The 23,840-nt window shown below is 40.2% G+C and overlaps 2 protein-coding genes across 2 annotated transcripts in view; both read left to right on the top strand.

Moving 5' to 3' along the window:
- The window catches only part of LOC144529271 (fibrocystin-L-like), a 63,291-nt gene extending 43,901 nt beyond the window's left edge, over positions 1–19,390 (top strand). The window contains 27 exon segments of the mRNA XM_078268268.1: positions 149–237; positions 602–765; positions 2,319–2,448; positions 4,551–4,669; positions 4,852–4,981; positions 5,114–5,287; positions 5,688–5,791; positions 6,615–6,741; positions 8,475–8,578; positions 8,665–8,755; positions 10,834–10,982; positions 11,740–11,862; positions 11,997–12,056; positions 12,058–12,109; positions 12,561–12,677; positions 12,786–12,951; positions 13,427–13,659; positions 14,169–14,333; positions 14,441–14,598; positions 14,756–14,891; positions 16,092–16,261; positions 16,263–16,437; positions 16,564–16,685; positions 16,687–16,716; positions 16,796–16,942; positions 18,223–18,376; positions 18,781–19,390. Coding sequence (XP_078124394.1) covers positions 149–237; positions 602–765; positions 2,319–2,448; positions 4,551–4,669; positions 4,852–4,981; positions 5,114–5,287; positions 5,688–5,791; positions 6,615–6,741; positions 8,475–8,578; positions 8,665–8,755; positions 10,834–10,982; positions 11,740–11,862; positions 11,997–12,056; positions 12,058–12,109; positions 12,561–12,677; positions 12,786–12,951; positions 13,427–13,659; positions 14,169–14,333; positions 14,441–14,598; positions 14,756–14,891; positions 16,092–16,261; positions 16,263–16,437; positions 16,564–16,685; positions 16,687–16,716; positions 16,796–16,942; positions 18,223–18,376; positions 18,781–19,031 — 3,640 coding nt within the window. The 3' untranslated portion in view covers positions 19,032–19,390.
- Positions 19,391–19,997: 607 nt separating this feature from the next.
- gdf6b (growth differentiation factor 6b) lies at positions 19,998–21,534 on the top strand. Its single transcript, XM_078268045.1, has 2 exons — positions 19,998–20,343; positions 20,642–21,534. Exons 1-2 carry the CDS (start codon positions 19,998–20,000, stop codon positions 21,532–21,534), a joined length of 1,239 nt encoding a protein of 412 aa, XP_078124171.1.
- The last annotated feature ends 2,306 nt before the right edge of the window (positions 21,535–23,840 follow it).

The raw sequence follows: 23,840 nt of genomic DNA, 5'->3' as shown, positions 1-23,840 counted from the left end.
AAATAGGGTTAGGCTTACAAGTTAAAGTCCTGCTTTCAAAATCTTACTTAGAATAATCATAATACCCTAATGTAGTACCAAAACTGAAAATGTTTTTTTTATGTTGACTAATGCTAAAAAGTTCTTTGTTTTGTGTGGTTCTCTCTAGTCTGTGGTCTGATGCCTCTTTCTGGAAAAGTTCAGCTGAAAATAACTTTGCTGTACCAACAGAGGGCTCTGATGTGGTCATCCCAGCAGGTAATGTCTAGAAGAACACCAAAAAAACATTTAAATAAAGCAAAAGAAAATGATAACTAATGTAGAAATGTACATTATGTTGACAGTATTTGAAATTCACAATAACAGTCAAAGATTTGGTTTGAACCAGATCTTATGGTAGGAAACTGTTAGGGTTTGGTACAACTGTCCATATATATATATATATATATATATATATATATATATATATATATATATATATATATATATGTATATATATATATATATATATATATATATACATATATATGTATGTATATATATATATATGTGTGTGTGTATGTATATATATATATATATATATATATATAAAAAATACTTTTGTATCCACGTCAAACCACAGGGAAGTGGGTTGTTTTGGACATCAACACTCCTCCTCTCAACAAGCTGACGGTCATTGGAGTTCTTGAAATCCCCGACAACATGAACAGCTCATCCTCCAGACAGGCTTGGGCTGCTCCTGAATACAGAACTGTGGTGGTAGACGCCGTTTACATCTCCATCCAGGTCGGTGTGATCAGTTACCTCTCTCACTTTCATGATTATCTAGATTATCACTATAAAAAATAAATCTGTTTCATCCATTTTTTTTAGTTTTGAGTGTTTTACTCTTAATGCTGTGTAAAAGTGAAGAAGAAAGCTGTTAGGAAGGACAGAACGGACTCAAACGCAAGGCACAAATTGCAACAGGTTTATTGAACACAAAGGGAAAAGGGAGTGGGGGAGGTAGACGCCAGGGACAGGGGAAAAGGCAGATAGGATGGTGAGGGAATTGGGAGCCGGGGTAGGACGGCGAAGGCCGATAGGGATGGTGAGGGAAATAGGGAGCTTGGGTAGGATGGCGAAGGCAGGTAGGATGGTGAGGGACCCGGGAACTGGAGGTAGGATGGCGAGGGAACTCAAGGGCGAGGGCACTGAGGGGAACGCGGGAAGTCGGGGCTGAGAAGCCGAAGAGGATACACTGGAGCAGGAGAGCAGAGAAGCCGAGGAGTGGATGGCTGGAAGCGGTGGCAGGTTGAAGCAGGGTGCTGTGGGAGGGGGACCGAGTGGTGAAGCTAGCTGACTGGAGATGACAGACAGGTCTAAGAGGGTAGCTGCAGGGGACAAACACAGAAAAAGGGTAAGTAACATTTGTACAAGGACAGGGGGGGGGAACCACAAGGCTCTCGAGGAAAGCTTGCAGAGTGTTTCACCAGGATAACTGGAGCAACGATCAAGCGAAGATGGTCTGTCTGCCGGGGTTGAAATACTGGTCTTGATTGTAGATGGAAGGCAGGTGTGCGCGGCGGGAGAAGGTGATGGTGGAATGATAACCAGGTGTGTTCAATCAGCTGGCAGCAGTAGACCGGATCGGAGGGAGAGAACACAGAGGAGGCACAGAGAGAGACAAAAACACAGAGAAGGCAGGAACAACCGAGAAACTGACAAATAGAAAATAGTAAACAAAACAGAAAACTCACAGCCAGCCGACCCCAACCATCACAAAAACGGTTATAAAGTTCTTTATCTTCAAAATGTATTTCAGGCGGGTGTGGCAAAACAGCTTTTTGTGTTGTTTAAAGTCAGTTTATGTCCCCACCAGCAACAACAGAAGGCTCTGTGGAGGTATTAAATACAGATCTAAGTGGATATTAGCAGTTTAACATGACAGAACAGAGAAAAAGTAAAGTGTCAACAACATCAAACTAAATCAATCAGTGGTGGAAGAAGTATTCAGAATAATGTATTTTATATTACTGGATTATAACTATTGATGCAATTGATGCAATGTGTTTATCACTTTAATGTTGCAGCTAGTAAAGGTGGAGCTATTTTTCATTTTAATATTTGCCTCCACAATGTAGAGTAGAAGTACAAAATAGGAATAAAATGGAAATACTTTTATAAGAACAAGTACCTCAAAATTGTCGTACTTGAGTAAAAGTACATAACTTTGGTACATTCCCCTGAATTTCCACTGAAATCGCTAGAATGAAATAGATCATGTAAGTAAAAGCAGAGAGTTGATGCCTGGTTCAGTACAGTATGTTCAGTGATGTTTGCGTCTCCTGCTGTTTCAGGGCGGCAGGCTGATCGCAGGATGGGCTGACGAACCGTTCAGAGGTCAGCTACACATCAAACTGAGAGGGAATCACCGCACGCCTGACTGGCTTCTGCCTAACGGACCCAACCAGGGATCCAAAGTCCTGGGTAAGAAAACAGCATCAGAAATAACTTCGCCTGAACTAATAGATAAAATATTTGCTACTGTAATTTAATACAACTGTGTAGTGCATTTTTTAAATACATTTTCCACATGTGGAGACCAACAACATTGTCACACATTTAATAATTTAATTATATGATGTAGAATATTCTGCATTATTGTGTGTATATATATGTACATACTCAGGGGCGGTTCTACATTGAATTACACCCAGGGCGAGACCCCCTTCGAGTGTCTCCCCCTCCCCCCACCCCAATAAAAAACACAAAATTGCAGAATTTTGCAAAATTACTATATTATAGTGTATATTTATTTTAAGTTCTGATAACTTATATTGTCATATTTTGTGCAGAATTGTTTTTATTGTCTTTTGAAAATGTTGGAGGTGGAGATTATGCAACTTAAAAAGTGTTTCCTGTTGTAATTGCAATAGTTAAATAACTGGATTCTCTTAAGTGTGTTTTTCAAATGTTCTAATGAAAGATTTGTGCAATTGAGAAATATAATTTTCTCTTTCACTTATGTTGTTATAATATATATATATATAAATGTGCCAAAAATATATAAAATCAGATATATAAAAATTGTAACAATAGCAGAGAGCAACAATAAATAAAATATTAAGAATAATATACAAATAAAATATAGAATAAATAGGCCTATTCTAAATAGCACAAAACCTTCATCACACAAATGTGAAAACACACTAAAGAGAATCTAACTGTTGCACTAATAACAGAAAACACAAACTAAAACCTGACCTTTCTGGCCTTCCTTGATGCAAAATCATCAATGATGTTATTGTATGAAATCTGCTCCCATATTGAATGCTCACGGGCGCACGCCCTTTAAAAAAAGAAAGTAGTCGAAAAATGTTTGCATTTCAGACGGCCGACACGAACACACACGCCTATCAACTCGATAATAATGCCGTAAAGTAGGCAAGGCTCTTTCAACTCAGGATAGGATTGAGATGAAAAGTTTAACTGACACATAACAGCGATTAGCTTCGTGGGTGCTCAGTATCAGCGGAGCACCAACGGTATCAGCGCCTTCGACCCAGAGGTGAACTGTCCCCCGCTCCCCCCTCCCCTTTCCCCTTCTCACACAGCTTCTCTGTGCAGTGTGCGCACGGCACCTTCTCAGCAAGCAGGGGCGCAAATTTGCCAATTCCCCACACGGTGAAATGATAGATAATACAGTAGAAAACCACTTAGAGGATTTTTTTTTTTTTTAAGTGCTCGTGCCGCCCCCCATGAGTCATAAAAAAATGCGCCCCGGGCAGCTGCCCACTTCGCCCGTACCCAAAAACCGCCACTACTGTATATATGTACTGTATGTTTTTACTTCTATTTTAAAAACTAATCAGGAAAAGTAGTACAGGTTTACATCAAATACATATTTCAGTTTTACCATAAAAGCAAAAGGAATTTAAAAAAATAAATAAAAAATACATATACTATAAGCACCTACACATATTCCTATATATATATATATATATATATGTGTGTACACACACAAACACACGTGCATGTATGTAAAAAAATTATGTGAAGAAAATATAATTAAGGCAAATGAGAGCGAGAGGGGAAAGAAGAAAAGACCAAATAAAATAAATAGATACATTATAAAAGAGGGTTTTTTTTAACACAACTAATAATAACTCTAGAGTATCTAAGGAAAATGTATGTACTACTACTGGATTACTTCTAATCTAAATCTCCTACCCAAAAACTTAATTATATCATAAAAAAATATTTTAAATTATTTTATTCATGATAAGTTAGCATATTTTGGTTTTATAAATGAATACCTTAAATAAGTTTCAATTTTAATTATAAACTTGTCAGATGTGATAATTAAAAAACAAAATGCTTTAACTGTGCTCCATTTGAACCGATTGAACTGTTGATGCTCAGTTGTGAATGTACAATTTATCACATCAAATAAATATAATTGCCTTTTGTGTCACTGATAAAGAAGAGATATTATTACATAAAATAAAGGAAAACCCCACCCAGAAGGATGGTCTGTATGGTGCCATATGTTTCAGAACTGACTCTGTGTGTATATTGTTGTACCACAGGTGTGTTTGGTACACTGGAGCTGTATGGACAACCTCACAACGTTTACCACACCAAACTGGCTGCCACTGCTGACTCTGGATCCAACACTCTGACCCTGTCGCAGTCTGTGGACTGGCAGGTCAGCGTGGTTTCTTTTTACTTTTAACTCTGTGTTTGTGTTTTGAAATTTAAAGTTTTTTTAAAGCAGACGTAATCAAACAATACTTTATGTGGTTAAGTTACTCAATTTTGAATAAAATCTAAAACCTGACCACTGCCAAAGCTAGTATTCAGCCATGTGTTTCCATGTTGTTTTTGCAGGTTGGAGACGAGGTGGTCATCTCCACCACCAGCTACAACGCGTTGGAGACAGAAAAACATCAGATCACCGCTGTGTCAGCAGACGGCCGTAATCTGACCCTGAACCGGTCTTTGACCCACACTCACATCGGTCAGTTCAACATCTCTAAAGATACTGCAACTGTCTCCAGAGCTGCAGAATGATGTTCAATTAACATTAGGATCAGACTGACCTCTCTCTCTCTCTCTCTATCTCTCTCTCTCTCTCTCTCTCTCTCTTCAGGTGAGACTCACTCCATCTCCGGTACATCATTCTCCTACACTCTGGCAGCTGATGTCGGTCTCGTGACCAGAAACATTAAGATCATCGGTCAGGAGAATCCAGATATGATGACAGAGTTGTTCGGAGCCAGACTTTTGGTGGGCACCTACTCGTGGGCCGGAATCAACTATAAAGGTAGGTAGAGTATTAAATGTGATTTCTATTCTAATAGGATAGTATGTTATGTATTGGATTAATTATCTGTAATGTAATTACTAAACAGGAGTTCAAGACCTTTGTGCCTCTCAGGACAGTTTAAAGTAGCTGAGTGATTTCCTACATACTGAAGCGTCTGCAGTTAGATTTCGAGCTGGACACATTGATATTTTATTCATTGTTTTATATAAAATACATGTAGTAGCCATAAATCATCAGCCATGTTCTCACAGATTATATTGTCCCCCAAATTAAGATTTAAGGTATTTTATTATTTGATAGTTTTACTGTTCCTTATTGTCCTTTATTACCCTGGTATGGTTTTGCCTTCATTTCTATTTAAATACATTAAGCATGTTTGATGTTTTTATTCCTAAAGGCAAGGCTCAGATCAGGAACGTGGAGTTCTTCCACTCTGGTCAGGAAGGCTGGACCGATTACACCGACCCTCGTTACTCTGTGGCCTTCCTCAACCTGGGAGAGGTACAGCAACACACAGACACACACGCACGCACGCACATACACACACACACACACACACACACACACACACAGACTGACTTAAAGGTGCAGTAGGTAAGGCTTATAAATATGTCATATTTGCTGAAATTTACCCTATGTTTGAGTAGAACTACATGAAGCAGGTAATTTAAAAAAAAATCTGGCTCCTCTGGCACCACCTACAGCCTGTAGTGCGATTTGTAAAAATCCACCACGCTGCGTGTCAATCACTGCTCATGCACACGCATTCATTCTCCCTTATGAAGGGAAGGGGCTTAGGAGACCGTTTTGGGCTTTAACAGACAGGGGGGAGGGACTGAGAAGTTGTCGATGTTCGGATGATTTGGCTAAGTCCTGGATCTTCACAATCCTACCTACGGCACCTTTAATGTAGGGCCCTATGAAATCTGTCTTAAGCTTTTTTAAGTCTCAATTTCACGATTCCATCCATGATTCTGTTATCAAAGAAACTATTGGGCTCTACATTAATGCTGCCATCAGTCGGTGACTTTCCCCAGCTGGGCCCTCGTCCAAAAAAAGACACTTTTCTGGGGGAAACTCTGTTTTATATCAGAACAATGAAAGAATCTAAAAAGAATTACAGAAATAATGACTCAAACTAAACATTTCTTCTATATCATGTAACTGGATCACAGAGCTGGAAAGTCTTTATATTTTATCTGTAACATTCAGCAGGAGTTCAAATGACCACTCTGTGCTGTTTAGCCTTGTTGTAGTTAACTAATAAGGAGAAAGTATCTGTTAAATTTTGCAAAATAAATGTGTTTTTTTTTTGTGTTGAAAGGTTTCAGAAAAAGACTCGTACATTCAGGGTTGTGCTTTCCATGACGGCTTCTCTCCAGCCATCGGAGTCTTTGGGACGGACGGACTGAACGTTGACGATAACGTTGTCTACCGCAGTGTGGGAGAAGGTAAACACTGAACTCTCAAAATGATTGACAAATGCTCTTCAATTTACACAAGGGCCCTGATAATTCAAATTGAATGTGGCCAGTTTAACCCTCTGGGGTCTGAGGGAGTTTTCAGACATACAGATGATTTTGGTAATGCTCTAATATTGTTGTAAATTTGAACAAATCTAAGCAGTATTGGGTGCCTGGGTGGCTAGTGGTAGAGCGAGTGCCCATTTGTAGAGGCTCTGTCCTCGTCACATAGGCAGCAAGTTCGATTCCGGCCTGTGGCAGTTTCCTGCATGTCATTCTCTTTCTCTCCCCTCCCCTTTCATGTCTGAGCTGTCAAAGTAAGGCCTAAAGACCAAAAAAACTCTAAGCAGTATTTTCAAAGTACCATGACATGTTTCTATTTAGCACAAGTTCAGCTACAATAATATCTAAGTAGAATGTATTTCCGGATTGTACTTTTTTAAATAACAAAATAATAATAATAATAATAATAATAATAATAATAATAATAATAATAATAATAATGATGATAATAATAAGTAGATTAAGAAGTGTGCTGGAATTTCTGAAAATACATTACCTTACCCATTGTGACTGACTGTTTTGGCTACTTGAGGTGATTGTGTTAAATAGGTATTTAACAAGCACGAACACCTTCATCTGCTCCATTGTTTTATACAACTAATTTGCAATCTAAAGAATGTATGGCTGTTGTTTTGTGACCAAGACTTAGCAGTGGAAGGGGTAATGGCTCTTCACACTAAATATGCAAAAAGTTCTGTTTACAGCTTAGCGCAGGATGAATGGGACTGCAGAGAGCATAGCAGGGCAATTCAACTACGTTGTTCAGGAAGAGACAGAGAGCTCAAAGTCCAGAGACTGGATATTTTCCTTAGATTTTGTCAATAAAATAAATCTGATCGTTGATGAAATCAAAATACTGAGTTAAGTTTAGAAAGAATGAAGAAAGCAAAGTCTGATGACCTCATTTGCATGCATATTAAGTAGCCATGTGGATTTAGCGGAGAGGATGGTTTGTTTACGCCAGCAGATAAATTTGAAAGATTTTTCCCAAATTGTGAGATTCTTGGCAAACTAGAAGATAAACATTTAGAATACAATTCGACAGCTTTTGTTTTAGACTGTAAAAAAATCGCTATTTGCAGAGTAGCGCGTTGTGTAAAACAGCAGCGGCAGAGGATAAAGAGACCACATGCAGACAGAGCAGGTTGAAATATTGCTTTTTACATGTTTATGCCTGTTAAACAGGTAAGTATTGATAAAGTATTTGGCTTTCTACTCACAAAGGTTTTATTATACTTACAGTAACGAGCATAACGTTAGTTGCCATCTGCACCAGAAACCGTATCGTTCCCAGTTAGGTACATGTGCTGCATGTTGAACACACTCTGCTCTGCTGTGTGCGAAGCGTGGACATCAGCGTTCAGAATCCCGTCCATCTTCCAAAATGCAACGCATGTATCCAAATGAATTATGATCAAAGCTGCATGGCATTTCTCTGGTTTACCTTGGCTTTGTCCATTGTGACTTAGATCCTCCTGCAATACTGAAACTAATCTATTAATCTATAGCTATTAATCTAAATACATGACATATTTATTTTTATCCAGCTGAGCTACGGCGGCGGATCTCTTGACTCCAGAGGGTTAAGAAAGTGAAGTCAGTTTCCCCAGCACTGAAAAGGAACTCTTTAAAGTATTCAAATGCATTCCTGTTTGCAGGTTTCAGAATTTGGGGCAACAAGATAAAACTGAGGAGGAACCTGGTGATGATGACTGGATACAGAGAGGAGCCCTTTAACTACGCCTGGAAAGCTGCCATTGAGGTCCCTTCATCTCAAAATACAATATAAACTACTTATAGTATTCACAATCTGTTGCTGCATTTATGATCTGTACTGTATTTTTTCAGGTCAATGAGGGGACAAATGTTGTGCTGCAGCATAACATTGTAGCAGGTTACGAGAGAGTCGCTTATCGTATCGATGGTGAACCATGTCCAGGTGACGGAATTTTTTTTTAACCAAAGTGATAGTGGCCATTTCTATGCTGCCCTGACATTTTCTGAATTTCTAATCATGTCAGGTGATATTAAATGTGATGAATTTGCTGTCTTTTTTCAAGAAAATGCCTCATATTAGAGATAATATAACATTTAACAATGTATTGCAGCAATAAATCTAGCCCCGCTCCACCCACACCCAAAGTTATTGCTGCAAGCTCAATGTCAACATTCTCACCTGTCAACTTCAAAGATCTAGAGGAAGTAATTCAGCGCCTAAAGTCTAGCACTTGTTCTGACCATAGAAAATATTATTAATTGCTCTCTGTAGACTGGCATTTTCCCTGCTTCTCTTAAGCGTGCTGTTGTCTCACCTCTGCTAAAGAAAAACAATCTGGATCCAGGTACACTTAATAACTACCAGACCAATTTCCAATCTCTCTTTTATAAGTAAAATACTTGAAAGAAGTGTATATAAACTGGATGTGTATCTTTCAAATCACAATATACTGTATATGATACATACCAATCAGGATTCAGAACGAATCATAGCACAGAAAAAGCTCTCATAAAAACAGAAAAAAATTTCAATTTTAGTTGATCTCACTGCTGCTTTTGATTTGGTTGACCATGACATTTTAATTAAAAGGGTCCATGTCTCCGTTGGCTTAGCTGGCCCTGTTTTTAACTGGTGTTCATTATACTTGAAGGACAGGAGTTTTCATGTTTAGTAGAAACAGGTAGAAACAGAACAGAAAGAAAAATCTTCTCTGGGGTACCACAAGGGTCAGTCCTTAGACCATTACTTAATCTGCACATGCTCCCGCTTGGTATTAGAGCCCGACCGATAAAGGATTTTTAACAGAGGAACATCAAAATGTATTAAAGTTCTTATAAATACAATGTAAATACAATTACAATTCATATCTTAATACAATTAAGATATGAAACCTAAAGGGTTAAACACGAGTGTTGCCAACAGGGACGTTGTAGAGCGCCCTCTGGTAGACAAACACTCATAACATGGTTGAAGGGTGTTTTGTTTTTATTTTATTTTTTAAATATTCATTTATCAGCCATTATAAATGCAGATACCGATAGTTTGGAAAATGCCTAATATATATATATATATATATAAGATAATATCAGCCCACCGATATATCGGTCTGGCTCTACTTGGTATTATCATTAAGAAACACAATATATCCTACCAGTCATATGCCGATGACACACAATTGTACATTTCACTTTCCTCCGATGATCTCAGTCCTATTAACAAACTAGTAAACTGCATTAACGAGGGTTGGTCCTAAAAATGATAGACAAAAGATTTATTTACACCTGGATGCACTCTTTCTGAAATAAAGTGAGCAAGTTAGAAACCTTGGCATTCTTTTTGATACTGATCTCAATTTGGAAAATCACATCACCAATATCACCAAAACAGCATTTTATCACTTAAGACATATATATCAAAACTTAAAGTCTATTAAGCACTTAATGGTTTAGCTCTCAGTACATCTCTTGACTTGCTCACTGATCACAACCCCATCAGGACTCTCAGGTCATCAGGCAGAGGCCTTCTAGCTGTACCCAGAATTAGATCCAGGTCTGGTGAGGTGACCTTCAGTTACTGTGGTCCTGCTCTCTGGAACAAACTGCCTGATGACCTGAGGTCCAGCACAACTGTGTCCTCATTCAAAATCAAACCTTTTCATTATCTCAGGAATTTGATTAATTACTAATTAATCACTACACTGTGTGTGTGTGTGTGTGTGTGTGTGTGTGTGTGTGTGTGTGTGTGTGTGTGTGTGTGTGTGTGTGTGTGTGTGTGTGTGTGTGGTCGCACTTGTATGTCTTATTTGTTTTTTTTGATTGTCTGGTTGTGTTTTCTTATTTCTATTCATGCTTTGTTTGAATGTGTATGCTGTTTTTAATGTAAAGCACTTGGGGTTTACATGTAATGAAAGGTTCTTTATAAATAAAATTGACATATTTTATAGATTTTGAGTGCTCAGACTGACGAGAAGGATGCAGAACAGAAGTTCTCAGATTTTTTTCCCTCCGTGACTTCTGCAGGTTATCTGAACAAGAATGAGAAGTGGATTCACAATGAGGCTCACGGCGGTCTGTTCGGAGTCTATCTGAACAAAGACGGTTTGCCCGGCTGCAGCCTCATCCAAGGCTTCTTCATCTGGAGGAGCTTTGACTACGGCATCTACTTCCAGGTCTCAATACTCTTATTTTACGGACACCTTCATTTATGGACTTAATTCATCCACAAAGCAATTCTGATTCAATTAAACTGCATCAAGAGTGTAGAGTTGGGCCTCTTAATCTCAAGGTCAAGTGATGTTAAGGGTCATGAAAAGTAAAGAAAAACTGGGTATTTACCATGGGTATTTACTCATATACAACAATAGAGACCAGATATATAGAGTAAGATGAGCAGCCTGCTGTAATTCAGACGACTGTAGAAGGACTTTAAGCCTTTAATTTACCATTCTGTTCTCCAAATTTTCTACAAGAGATCATTTGCCTCTCTGTTTGTTTTCACGTTTTACGCCATACTTGCAAGTCATTCATGAGCATGCAAAAGCCTTGTAGTATTGATAAATGTGTCTGCAGTTTGTGTCGCTGCTACCATTTGCAATCTGTGTGTCAGCAAATTGCTTTTGTGAAACGGGCACCTGAGTCTCTTTGAGGTTATTGAGACTAAACTAACTGAAGTGTTTTCAGTTTCTGCTGTCTTTTTAAGGTACATTATGCAAATCTTCATGTAAAAACGTTTATGTTTACTGGACCAAAATATCTGAAACTCTGGTCTTAATATCACTGGGTTTTATTCAATTTACAGGGAAATATTTATAAGAGCTGAGTTTATGGATACTGAAATAAAGACCAAGAGCCGCAGGATATAGATTTTTTGATTATTCACAAGAAATGACAACGGATCATCATCTTGTTCTTCCCCTCCCTTCACAGACCATCATGGATGTTATTGTTTCCAACGTGACCCTGGTGGACAACGGGATGGGCATCATGCCTCTCATCTTCGCTCCTCCTTCTCTCTCCCACGCATACGCAGATAAAACTGCACATATTCAGGTGAGAGGGTTTATTTAGTTTTCACTTTTCTGTCATATTAATCACATATCATTTAGTTAATTTAGTGTCCAGTTAGTTTCAGTGACTTTAATATTGACATATTTTTTTAATTCCTCATGCTCATCTTTTCCCAGAATGCCTTGATTGTTGGCAGCAGCCCGAGCTTCAACTGTTCAGCCACTTTGCCCACCAGTGACTTTAAATATGGTCATCAGCAACGGCCATCGAGCCCCAAGGCCTCTCAAAGGTACAGTACCAACTGATGCTGCCAAAACATCACATGTCACTGCTACAAAGTAGATTTATTGTTTTCATTTAGGGGATACCGTGACATTCTTAGGCTGAGAGAAAGGCCTGGAATGTTTTTGGATTTGCCTTAATTTCTCACTTCTCTTTTCTTTTTTTCTCACTTGCTTTTTTACATTACCCAAGTTAAATATTCTCAGCTGACATGCTGCTGATAACTCTGATATAAAGATTTGTGTTGATACAGAAACTGTTTTTGCAATGAAAAATTAACCTGGACATCTGGACTTAACAAAGATCTTGAATAAATTAGAAAAGAGGCTCTAATTGTGTCATTTTGACTATTTAATTTAACCAACTAAGAATTTAAACATCATTGAACAGTGCTGGAAGTTCCCCTTTTTGTGATTAAATGCAGGTTAAACTGAGAACTCTGTTTTCACTCTGTACAGGTGGCAGATCTGGAATCTGTTGGCCAACTTTTGGATCTGCACACAACAGTGCACCAATAAATCCCCATCATGTGAACAACAACTACAACGCCATCAAAGGACTAATGAAAGTCATAGGTGAGTTCAAGCTCTGAGGTGTGGGAGTAGTAGTATTGATGGAGTGATGTTTGCCATCTTCACAGTGAACGTATTCCTTTTTCCTCATTTCTCTTGCTTCGTTTTCAGACACGATATTCGTCGGTTTCCGAGACGTCTGCTCCGGCGAGACTAACTTCATGTTCATCACCAACCCGATCAACGAGGACCTGCAGCACCCTGTGCACGTTTCAGGCATAACGATGATCAACAGCACAGAGCAGGCCAGAGTCTTCATCCACAGACCTGATGTGAGGTAAATCAACAGATATCAGGCTTGCAAAATCTGCAATTCAATTTCTATGTATATGATACAGTGAAAACATTATTTTAAAAATTGGAGACACACCTGAATAATGCAATGAAAACAACTGATATAGTTTTTAGAGGAGCATGGAAAATAATATTTGATTTTAGTGTTTAAGAATAATCTAAAAATGTCTTCAAAGTTGTAAAAATGATATGCTAATTTTGAGATGTGTTTATCTCTGTTTCCTTGAACGCTTCTGAGTTAGAGTCTTCACTTGGCAACTGATCAAAGCCACATTTTTTCATTGTTGCTGCTTAAATGTACTGTAGGATTTAAACTTGACAATACAAGTGTATTTTGACATGTACAAATTTACAAAATTTTCGAACTTAAAACAACCGGTATAAGACTTAGATTACAACTTTCTGCTGTTTTATGCATGGTGAAATAATGTTGCTAACTTGATGTATTTGTGCTTTAGTAAAGTGAACCCATCTGACTGTGTGGACATGGACTGCGACGCGAAGAAGAAGACCTTGTTGAAGGACTTGGACGGTTCATTCCTGGGTGCAGTGGGAGCTGTGGTGCCTCAGTCTGAGTATGAGTGGGGAGGTGATCCCAGGAGAGGGCTGGGCGACTACCGCATCCCAAAAGTCATGCTCACTTTCCTCAACGGCAGCCGCATCCCTGTGAACCAGATCGCTCCACACAAAGGTAGCGAGATCAATGGAGGGAAAAAAGCAATGCAAATAAAAAATTAATTAATAAAGCTAAATTAATACATTATGTATGCACGTTTTATGCTTTTTGTTTTAAGACGTTGCAAAGAGTCAAGAAGAATTATTAAACATCTACCTTTGCTATCCTGTGTTACCCCTCTGCGACAGGTATATCAGAAAATCATAAATAATAAAACAAATTTTCCTAAATGCTGTGTTGCTTCTTGCCTCACACTGGGAGCACACCGCCCACTAAGTGTCGCGTAGCGTAAATAAGTGCCTGATCGTGTTGCCTGGCCTCTCACACTGAACGCGTATTTCTACGCGCCGGTCATAAGGTGATCCTTCTCTCTCTCTCTCTCTCCCTGATAGAAAGAGACAGGATGAGTGGGGGAAACTGTGGTAATTGTAGCCTGTGTGTGTGTGTGTGTGTGTGTGTGTGTGTGTGTGTGTGTGTGTGTCACTCTCTGTCGTCTTTACTCTGCAATGTGTTCCCGGTGTTAGGTGTGATCAGGAAAGACTGCACGTACATGAGTTCCTGGCAGAGCTACAAGTGTTTCGGGCTGAACTACAGGATGCTGGCGATTGAGAGTCTGGACTCTGACACAGAGACCAGACGTCTGTCCCCCGTCGCTGTGCTCGGAGACGGCTTTTTGGATCTGATCAACGGTTGGTTGCATCCTGTAGTTCTGATATGAATAAAACCCCAAAAAAACTAGAAAATCAATTTGAAAAAGAAAACAGAAAGTGTTTAATTCAGTTGTCTCTGCATCCAGGTCCTCAGGATCACGGTTGGTGTTCAGGCTACACCTGCCGGAAGAGAGTGTCTCTCTTCCACAGCATTGTGGCCACCGGTCGCTCCTACGATGTCTTCTTCACCAGTACTAGCCCTCAGAAACTTCGCCTCATGATGCTCAACGCTGATCCATCTGAGGTCATTGCACAGCCAGGAGAACACTAAATATTACAGTCGACAACATTAACAGCTTCCCTTATTAGATTTCCAGTACAATATTATTACGAAGTAGTAGAGTTCTTTTAAATGTGACGATTTTTTAACTTAGATACCTTTTGTTTTTTGATATGTGCAGAGCGTCATGGTATCAGTCTTCTACTCCAAGCCGCAGCGGTTGGATGTGTATGTAAACAACAATCTAATTGCCCCAACTAACGTTCAGTGGAACGCTGACAACACTGACTACACCCTGAAGAAGCCCATCTATGCAGGTACTAATGCTTTACACAAGCAGGTTAGGGCCTTCAGAATCTATTAAACACTCTACTCTTATTATGTCGGGTGTGTTTTTGCTGTAGGTGTAATCAATCTCAATTCTCATGTGTGGAGAAGGCATGAACATTTAAACATTTTGGTCATGCATTTGATTGATGATCAATGATAAAAAAAAAAATTAAAAAAAAATTCCCTTGATATTATGGATTTAAAAATGGGATGGATGTAGGCTGTTGTTGTTTGGCATGTGCTTAAAAACTGAACAGAACACACTCAAATTGCATCCCCAGTTCCTCCACTTGCTTCCCTTCCTCGAGTCTTAGTCTGTCCCACCCAAGAAGCATGGGAGAGACACAGAAATCATGGAGGAGAGAGAAAACAAGGAAATGTGTTTTTAAAGGGATGAGACATCCTTTCCTCTGAAGCGTCACATGAATTTGTCAGCTGTATGGGCGCAGTTAGCAATGGCTTTCAGCTGCACAGCTTCTGGGAAGGCTGCTCTCGTGTATCCTCGCTCATAGCTCCTCGTTGATCTCTCCTCGATGCTCGCTCCTCAGGGCAGGAATAAGAGCTTTGAGACGGCCTTCACAAAGGAGGCCGAGAACAACTTCTGGTTCAACCGAGGAGCTATCAAATAGGGGAAGTGAGAAGCACCTCAGGTATAATATCGCAGCAGGGTGAGGTGGCATTCAATGCTGGTGACTAGCAGGTGGTTGACTGAACAGGCAGGTGAGAGGAAGCAGATTGGCCACGCCCACTCTCTTACTGGCACAGACAGGGGAGACGAGACAGAAGTGCTTTCCAAATTCCCAAAGTGTACATCCCTGATGAGACATCTTTGCTTCGGAGCAGTCATTAAAAGCGATATATGTGATATATATCAGATGTCATACATTTGTATTTGTTTATCACATACATAGAATATTTATATAAAATAGGCTACATATACAGTAGGCTATTTTAGTGTAAACTACAAATGTTTGTTTGAAAATAACTATACAAATAGGCTATGTATATTAATAAACATGCAAACTCACTCTATCTATCTGTTATTGATGCATGGATAAACTCTTTATTCGAATCTGCGGAGGTCGGAATTGAACCTGCGGCCGCTGTTGCAAGGAATGAGCCTTTGTACACTCAACCAGACGAGCTACCCAGGCGCCCCTATCTTTATCTTTCTTTTATCCCTTCAGATCAATATGTCCCCCAATTGAACGCCACTGTGGGCACCAACTACTTCGACCGGGACTACAAGATGATGAAGGTCGTACTAAGAGGCACCCAGCCAGTGGAGATCCGAACTTCCCCGCTTCTCTTCATCTCCTTTGAGCTGCCCGCCATGACTGAGGATCAGTTCTTCGGCAGAAAGTCTAATCCAGAACCTTGCTGCGTTTCTCAACATTCCCCCAAATATGATCCGAATCACTAACATCATCCGGGGGGATGGAGGTGCACGGCGCAGGAAGAGATCTACAGGCCTGAAAGTGGAGGTGGAGATCAAGAAACCTCCAGTCCAGCAAACCACCAACAGCACCAACAGTGAGTGGGAGTACAATACATTCTGAGCTTATATTGTATTTACAGACTGTTTTTAGGTCTAATCTGTGAACATTGGCCCATAAATCCTGATTCTTGTACATCTCTGTGTTCCCTTTGTTGTCTCAGATGAGGAGGACTTTACGTTGTTGAAGAGCATCGCTGATGATCTGGGTCAGGCAGCAGTTTCCGGAAACCTCAGTCAGTCCATCGGCTTCAACGTCTCTTCAATGGGCGTCATCCGGCCTCCTCCCCCCATCATCTGACCCCAGCTGGAATCAGGTGAATGTCAAGACTTAATCTTAACAACATCTGCTGAGTAAAAAGCTCTACACTAAAAATCTCTCACTTTGAATCCCAGGAGGCCACAGCAGAAGTGACGAGGGAGGAGCCTACAGTGAGCTACATGTCCAGGGTGTACAATCTGCTGCTGATAGAGGAGCCGATAGCCGGAGAGTTTGTGGGTCCTCTGTACCAGCAGCCTAGTCTCATGGCTGTGGATCAGCAGGTAAGGCAATGATGCATCTGGAAACAGGTTGTTCTCATCGCACAGCTGCTGCTAAATCAGAGAAATTACATCAACGGGGATTTATAGCAGCTCAGGATCGGATATTATTATTAGGGATGCACCGATGCATCGGCTGGACATTGGAATAGGCCGATGTCCGCCTGATGGCAGTAGCTGATGTCTATTTTGCCCTGCCCTAATGTTGTGTTAACTGGTCTGACTCATACAACAGTGGCCTACCCAGCTTCACAACAGAATGTTTCTGTGACATTTCAAGTGTACAACATATAAAAAACGGAGAGATGACCGACAGAACGACTCGGCCCATGGTAACCACAACATTCGAGAAGTGAAATCCCTGCAGACAGCATAGTTTACCGGCTGGTAACGTTAACATGCAGATAAAGACACAGGGTAACATTAGCTTACCAGTAGCCTGCAGCTTGACTATTCCAGACACTATGACTACTGTCGGAGTGCGATATGACGGAGAAACAACAGAAAATCCTCCTGCTTCCCTGTAGTCACCATGTAGCAAAATGTTGCCTTCCCCCGTGAGTGAACAATGTAAACAAACAACAATGGGACGATGTGGTGCCTTCAGATACCTCGCTAAGATGTGGGAAATTTCCATCTGGTGACCTTTGTTGATGATCTCCCTGATTTTATGTAATTTGTTTACTAAAATAATACTATAATTATTATTATAAAATAATTTGGTTTGGAGGTTGTTTTTGACTGATAATGAGAGTTGCTTGAAGAAAAAGCTTACAGTCTTCTGTTCCCAATGTTCTATCGTCGGAGAGCTCATCTTTCTCATCTTGATTTCTGAGTACAGTACTGACAGTTCTATTTGATTTAGCGTGCAAAGTCTTTAATTCTCATTGCTTCAGGCTGTGTGCTTGTTTCTTTTATGTGCTTGCTCAAAAAAATGCTAATTTTTAGCTAATCTAGAACCACCTTAAAATATGCCTACTCTACCTTTTTTAGCCTAAATTAGACTGTATATTCACCTTATCATTATACAAACTTTTATTAATTAAATGTGAACAGAATTTAACTAATTTGATACCATTTTTATTAGCAAAGTAATTTCCTTTAAGTCACCATAAAAATGTTATTCTGGATCAAACTAACTTGACTACCAACATAAAACTCAGTTTGCATTTAGAATAGAAGTGGAATTAATGGGATCCTAACTAATGGGATTTTAGCTAAGATTTAACGGTATGTTGAAGTAGCTTCTGTCTGTAAACGCTGACTTGTGCTGTTGTCTGCAGGGTAACTGCGTCTCTGTGGGAGTGACAACTCTCACCGTAACAGCCAGCCTGAAGAACTCCAGTGGTAACAGTGTAGACGGACTGGAAGGAAACACCACCATCCTGTTCAGCACCTGCTGGGCAAACTTCACCGACCTGTCCATTCAAAACAGCGGTATGTCTTCATCATGCTTACAATTGGGAGCTTTAAAACATTGTCACAGCAATAAATACATTACAAACAACATAAAGAGGCTAATACAACTGGCACATGTAACAAAATAGTATGAATAATCCAGAACAATAAGTGTGTAGTGTGACATAAAGAACTGCATTTCACCAGAGAGGAAATTGAGCTCTGCAGCAAATAGAGCTAAAAGCTTTAGTTATTTTTCAAGCAAAAAAAAGTTGCGCCCTCTATTTAGTCAGGACTGCAGTCTTGGGTTTATTTTAGGAAAATTCCAAACATTATTTATAAAAAAAAAGAAAAACTTGGGTGCAGAAGTTTATCAACTTGGGACACAATCAAGAAACATGCAACATGAACCACCACATTAATTACTCATCCTCTCCCTGCAGGTGAGGACCTGACCATGCTCTTCACTCTGAAGGAGTGGGGCGCCCAATCACGTGCCTTCTCCATCAGAAACACTTCAAGTACTCAGACTCCATCCACTCAGACTCCATCCACTGCGTCCACAAACCAACCACAGCCCACTACCGATGGGAGCATCTTCAGCTCCAGCGCAACCGTGTCTACTGGCAGTCTGTGTCTGGTCAGCATCATCTACGCTGTGGCCTGCTTCTTAGATGGCACCCTCATATGTTAAATAGTTCTGTGAAGTTAAGAGGATTTTATGAAGGATACCTTAACATGAACAAATCTGCTAAATAAAAAAATCTAATCCTTAAATATATTACGCACATGGGTGGTTTTTCTTTTCCTGTGGTCAATTTTTATTAAGATTTTTTTAAATGATTGGGATGGGGTTAAAATATCTAATTGTTTTCGTTCTGGTGTTGTATTATGTGTGAATGTCTGTTTGATATGATTACACTTTGAGTGTAAGATCCATATAGGTTTTCTATTTTAAAACAGACTGACTGTAACAAGATTGCATTTTGTTGATTGATTTTTTGAAACTATATTCTCTTTTCAATAAATTCTATTCTTCATCGATATACAACATCTTTATTGTATCAGTGTAATATTTTCTAATGCTGAGAGAAGACTCTGTCCATGGTGCTGAAGGAAGCTGATTGGCTGCATATTTCCTTTCTTGCAGCAGGGCGATATGTTTGCGCTTCACTAGAGGGCAGGAGACTCCGTGGTAAATCCTAAAGTCATGCTGCACTGAGGTGCAGTTGCAGTGATATTTAAAGTCCGGGTTGAACAGAGAGAAACTTCTAAAAAACTTAGACACAAAAATCCCAAATTAAGAGCCATTTTGGTTTCGTAGAAGCAGAAATGGGTGTCCAAAAATGCACCAGAAGTTGACGAGCGTCCTTTCAGCGCACATCTGCCTCCCCGGGAGGGAGGTGACGGCCGACAGAGGAACAATTAGTTTTACAGCCTTCATTTGCGCCCTCTATTTAGCCTTAAAACGATAACAGTACAATGTGGGCGTGTTCTCGCCCCCCTTTTTTAACTTTGCACCGCCTGTCCTCCGAAACTGTGCGCACTTTGCGGAGTAGCCACTTGCTGCAGAGTGGATGCAGAGTTCAGCTCCGGCTTTGCCCGTGGTCCCCGCGGCCACAGCTCAGGCTCCGGCTCTGATTCAGGACGAGACCAGAGGATGGATCTCTATCACTTTGCCTTTCTCTGCGGGGCTCTGCTGTTTGCTTGGGAAATCCCCTGTTTTCACACTCTAGCTATTTTCCCTCCAGCTGCCCCGAAGAGCAGCAAGGTGTCAAGGATTTTTGATGGACAAGAAGCTTCTAAGTATTTCAAGGATTTTTACGCTCCGCCATCCATCGACAGAAACAATAAAGCAACATCTAAAGACTTAATTGAGCCTCATGACTACATGCTGTCTATTTACAAGACCTTCTCCACGGCAGAAAGACTGGGACTCAACGCCAGTTTCTTTCGGTCTTCTAAAGCTGCAAACACTATTGCAAGTTTTGTGGACAGTGGACAAGGTATATGGAGCTTTACTGTAGGCTGTGTGTGTGTGCGTGTGCGTGTGTGTGTGTGTGTGTGTGTGTGTGTGTGTGTGTGTGTGCGCGTGTGTGTGTGTGTGTGAGAGAGAGAGAGAGAGAGAGATAGGTAAGGTCTGTTCATGCAGGTAGGATTGATTGCATGATTCATACTTTCTCTCCCATATTAATTCAGTGCAGACAATAATGGTCTTTTTCCTGTTAGATTCTACATATCTGTGGTATGCACATCATCCCCATGAGAATGCATTTGACCCTGCTGTTTTAATGCTTTCCACAGATGACCTCCCACTCTCCCCTCTGAGGAGACAGCAGTATCTGTTCGACGTCTCAACGCTCTCCAAAAAGGCGGAGGTGCTGGGAGCCGAGCTCAGGATATACACCAAAGTGTCTGGGAATTTCAGGATATCGGAAACAGAGCCCGTCGACATCCAGCTCCTCTCCTGCAACGACCGGCAGCTGCTCGACTCCAAAACACTGGACTTGCAGGATTCCCAAAGGCCAAAGTGGGAGGTGTTGGACGTGTGGGAAATATTCAAAGAGCAGCAGCACCTGAACCAGGGGAAGCACTTCTGCCTGGAGCTCAGGGCCATGCTGGACAACCCAGAGAGGGAGCTGGACCTGCAGCTTCTGGGCTTGCACAGGCACGGCAGGCCTCAGCAGAAGAAAGCCATCTTAGTGGTGTTCACCAGGTCTAAGAAGAGGCAGACCCTCTTCAGTGAGAGGAGAGAGGGGAGAGCGTTGCTGGGTCTGGAGAGGAAGGCCAAAGAGAGAAGCCCTGGCGCCAAAGCCAGCAGGAGAAGGAGGACGGCTGCGTCGAAAACCCGCCACGGGAAGAGACACGGCAAGAAGTCCAAATCCAGGTGCAGCAAGAAGCCGCTGCACGTCAATTTCAGAGACCTGGGCTGGGACGACTGGATCATCGCCCCACTGGATTATGAAGCGTACCACTGTGAGGGGGTGTGTGACTTCCCCCTGCGCTCCCACCTGGAGCCCACCAACCACGCCATCATCCAGACTCTGATGAATTCAATGAACCCCAGCAACATGCCGCCCAGCTGCTGCGCCCCTTCCAAACTCAGCCCCATCAGCATCCTCTACATCGACTCAGGAAACAATGTGGTCTACAAACAGTACGAGGACATGGTGGTTGAGTCTTGTGGCTGTAGGTAGTAGATCTGGCTTCACTTTGACCGCCTTATGTCGGTCAGGCTCTCTGGTTAGTGGGAATCAAACAGCATCACAGTCTGTGTGGTGGCGAGGCTGCACCTGAAATATGGAAAACTTGCTTGATTTGTTTGGCAAAAAATATTTAGTGATGCATTTCCGAACCATACACCCAACAAGGTCATGTTTAATACCTCAAACATTTGTTTTTCTGTATGTTCTGCCCACTTCAACACTACAGCGACTGCATATTCATGGTTATATGATAAGATAAACTTATCAAATCAAGAAACATTTAAAAAAAAAAATAGGTCAACATACATTTATTTGCTTTCTTGCGGAGAGTTAGATGAGAAGATTGATACCACGTTCCTGTCTAAGAATGGTATCGATCTTCTCATCCAACTCTCTAAAGAAAGCAAATCCTTTCCAAACACGTTGAACCACTCCTTTAAGAGTGAGAGTCACATTTAATATCCCCCACTTAAGTAAAATAATTGCATACTCTTATAAAAATATTGTCAGTGCAAAAACACAAAATGATTTTATCCTTTTTACCAACCACTGTTTGGCCCATGGGACACGAGCACTATGTTAAACTTTAATGGACAGTTAGTATTATAAAAAGTTACATGAATATGAACATTAATATATGTGATGTTAGATTAGACTAAACGTCCTGTATTAAAAACAGTCTCCCTATCGTCAAAGAAGTCTGGCAGTCCAACAATGTAATCCAACAAGTCCTCCAAACCATAGGTCGGTTTTTGGGGTGTCATGTAATCATTCTTAATAACTTTATGTCCAAATTAATTACAAGGTTCTAATCATCAATAATAGTCAAACTTTTTATTAATTTAAGACATTGATTACATATTTGTGGCCTGTTTTGTCTTCTACTACTTTAGAAACTAAATAATAAACTTCAGGTAAACATTTTTTTCCTATAATGGATGTCTTGAGTGACTTCTCTGCCATGACTCAAAAAAAGCAGATTTTCAGCACTTCACATGGCCTACGACTCAGGGAACGTCCTCGAGTGCTGGAGAGAATGTGAAGTCCTTTTATTTTTCAGATTGAACCACCATCGGTACATTTCCACAAAAAGCCAGCACAGGGTTTCTCACCAGTTTTTTTTTTCGTTGAGGAGATACATAATTTTGTCTGTGATGCACTGATGTTCAAAGGTACCATGTGTAAATATTTGGAAATAATAATTTATGTTCTATAAATAAGTTATTTCATTTTTTATTGTCCGCTTTGTTCCGTTACAACTTCCAGACGACATGAGTCATACTTCTGGATGTTCATTGTCTTTTTTTGGTGAACTCTTTTTTTTAGGCTATACTGTTGTTTAAAATATTAGTAGCACATTTTAGCCTCTTATATTTTGTTTTGCATTATTTACTGGAATCTGAAAATAATATATTATACTGACTGTCAGTAAGATGAATGGATAATTCAGTGTCATCTCTTTGCTCTCCTGCATCAAACCTTATACCAGCAGACACAATAAATTGATAATGTATTTTTACACAGTCAAATGTTTAACCAAATGAATTATTATAAAACTGTGTGAACTGTAAGATGTGTAGAGTAACAGGCAAATTAAATGGTCTTGAACTTAAAATCTTGTTGTTAGAGTGTTGAATTTACTAAGTCTTGTACTTTTTTGGGGTCATTTCACTTCAGTTTATTACTGCTAATACTACTATTAGTTGTGGTGCTTGTTCTTGGTGAATTGCAGACTAGGTATTTATTAATCAAGTTATTAACAACTTCTATAAGGTCAAATTAGTCAGAGTATTTAGTGGATTGTACCTTTAAATTATCTAAGTGCTCAATCGGTTTAGTTTTGAATTGTCCTGCTCAAAATTTGGCTTCAAGCATAGCAAAAAAAAGACACATCAAAAGAGACTCATGCATCAGTCTCATCTCTATCCGTTCAAGATGAAGCTACATCCAGCAGCCAGTTAGCTTAGCACAAAGACTGGAATCAGGCTAAACTTCTAGCCTGGCTCTGTCCAAAGGTGACAAAATCCACCTACTAGCAGCTCTAAAGTTCACCAATTCACACCTCGTGTTTAATTTGTACAAAAAGTGTAAAAAAAAACAAAAAAAAAAAAACAGACCTTTATAGGTGCTGGTTTATAGGGGTGGAAAGTATTTGTCTTTTGCCAGACATCTAAAAATGTCTGAAAGTATAAGCTGTTGGCTGTTTTTTGTTAAAGGTACACCTTAACCTGCTATTGATCAATATAAACAAGTGGTCAGGAGCTTATAGCCTCATTAGTTTTCCTCTCTGGTGTTAA

Source organism: Sander vitreus, chromosome 14 (genome assembly GCF_031162955.1).
Source record: "Sander vitreus isolate 19-12246 chromosome 14, sanVit1, whole genome shotgun sequence".
Classification (NCBI taxonomy): Eukaryota; Metazoa; Chordata; class Actinopteri; order Perciformes; family Percidae; genus Sander; species Sander vitreus.
Note: the sequence above shows the minus strand (reverse complement) of the source record. Positions and strands in the feature narration are given on the sequence as shown.

Bases quoted from the DNA above. Each gene is read 5' to 3' on its own strand.
- gdf6b (XM_078268045.1), top strand. From the start codon at position 19,998: ATGGATCTCTATCACTTTGCCTTTCTCTGCGGGGCTCTGCTGTTTGCT. The intron at 20,344-20,641 runs GTATATGGAGCT...TGCTTTCCACAG, and splicing joins TTTTGTGGACAGTGGACAAG to ATGACCTCCCACTCTCCCCT.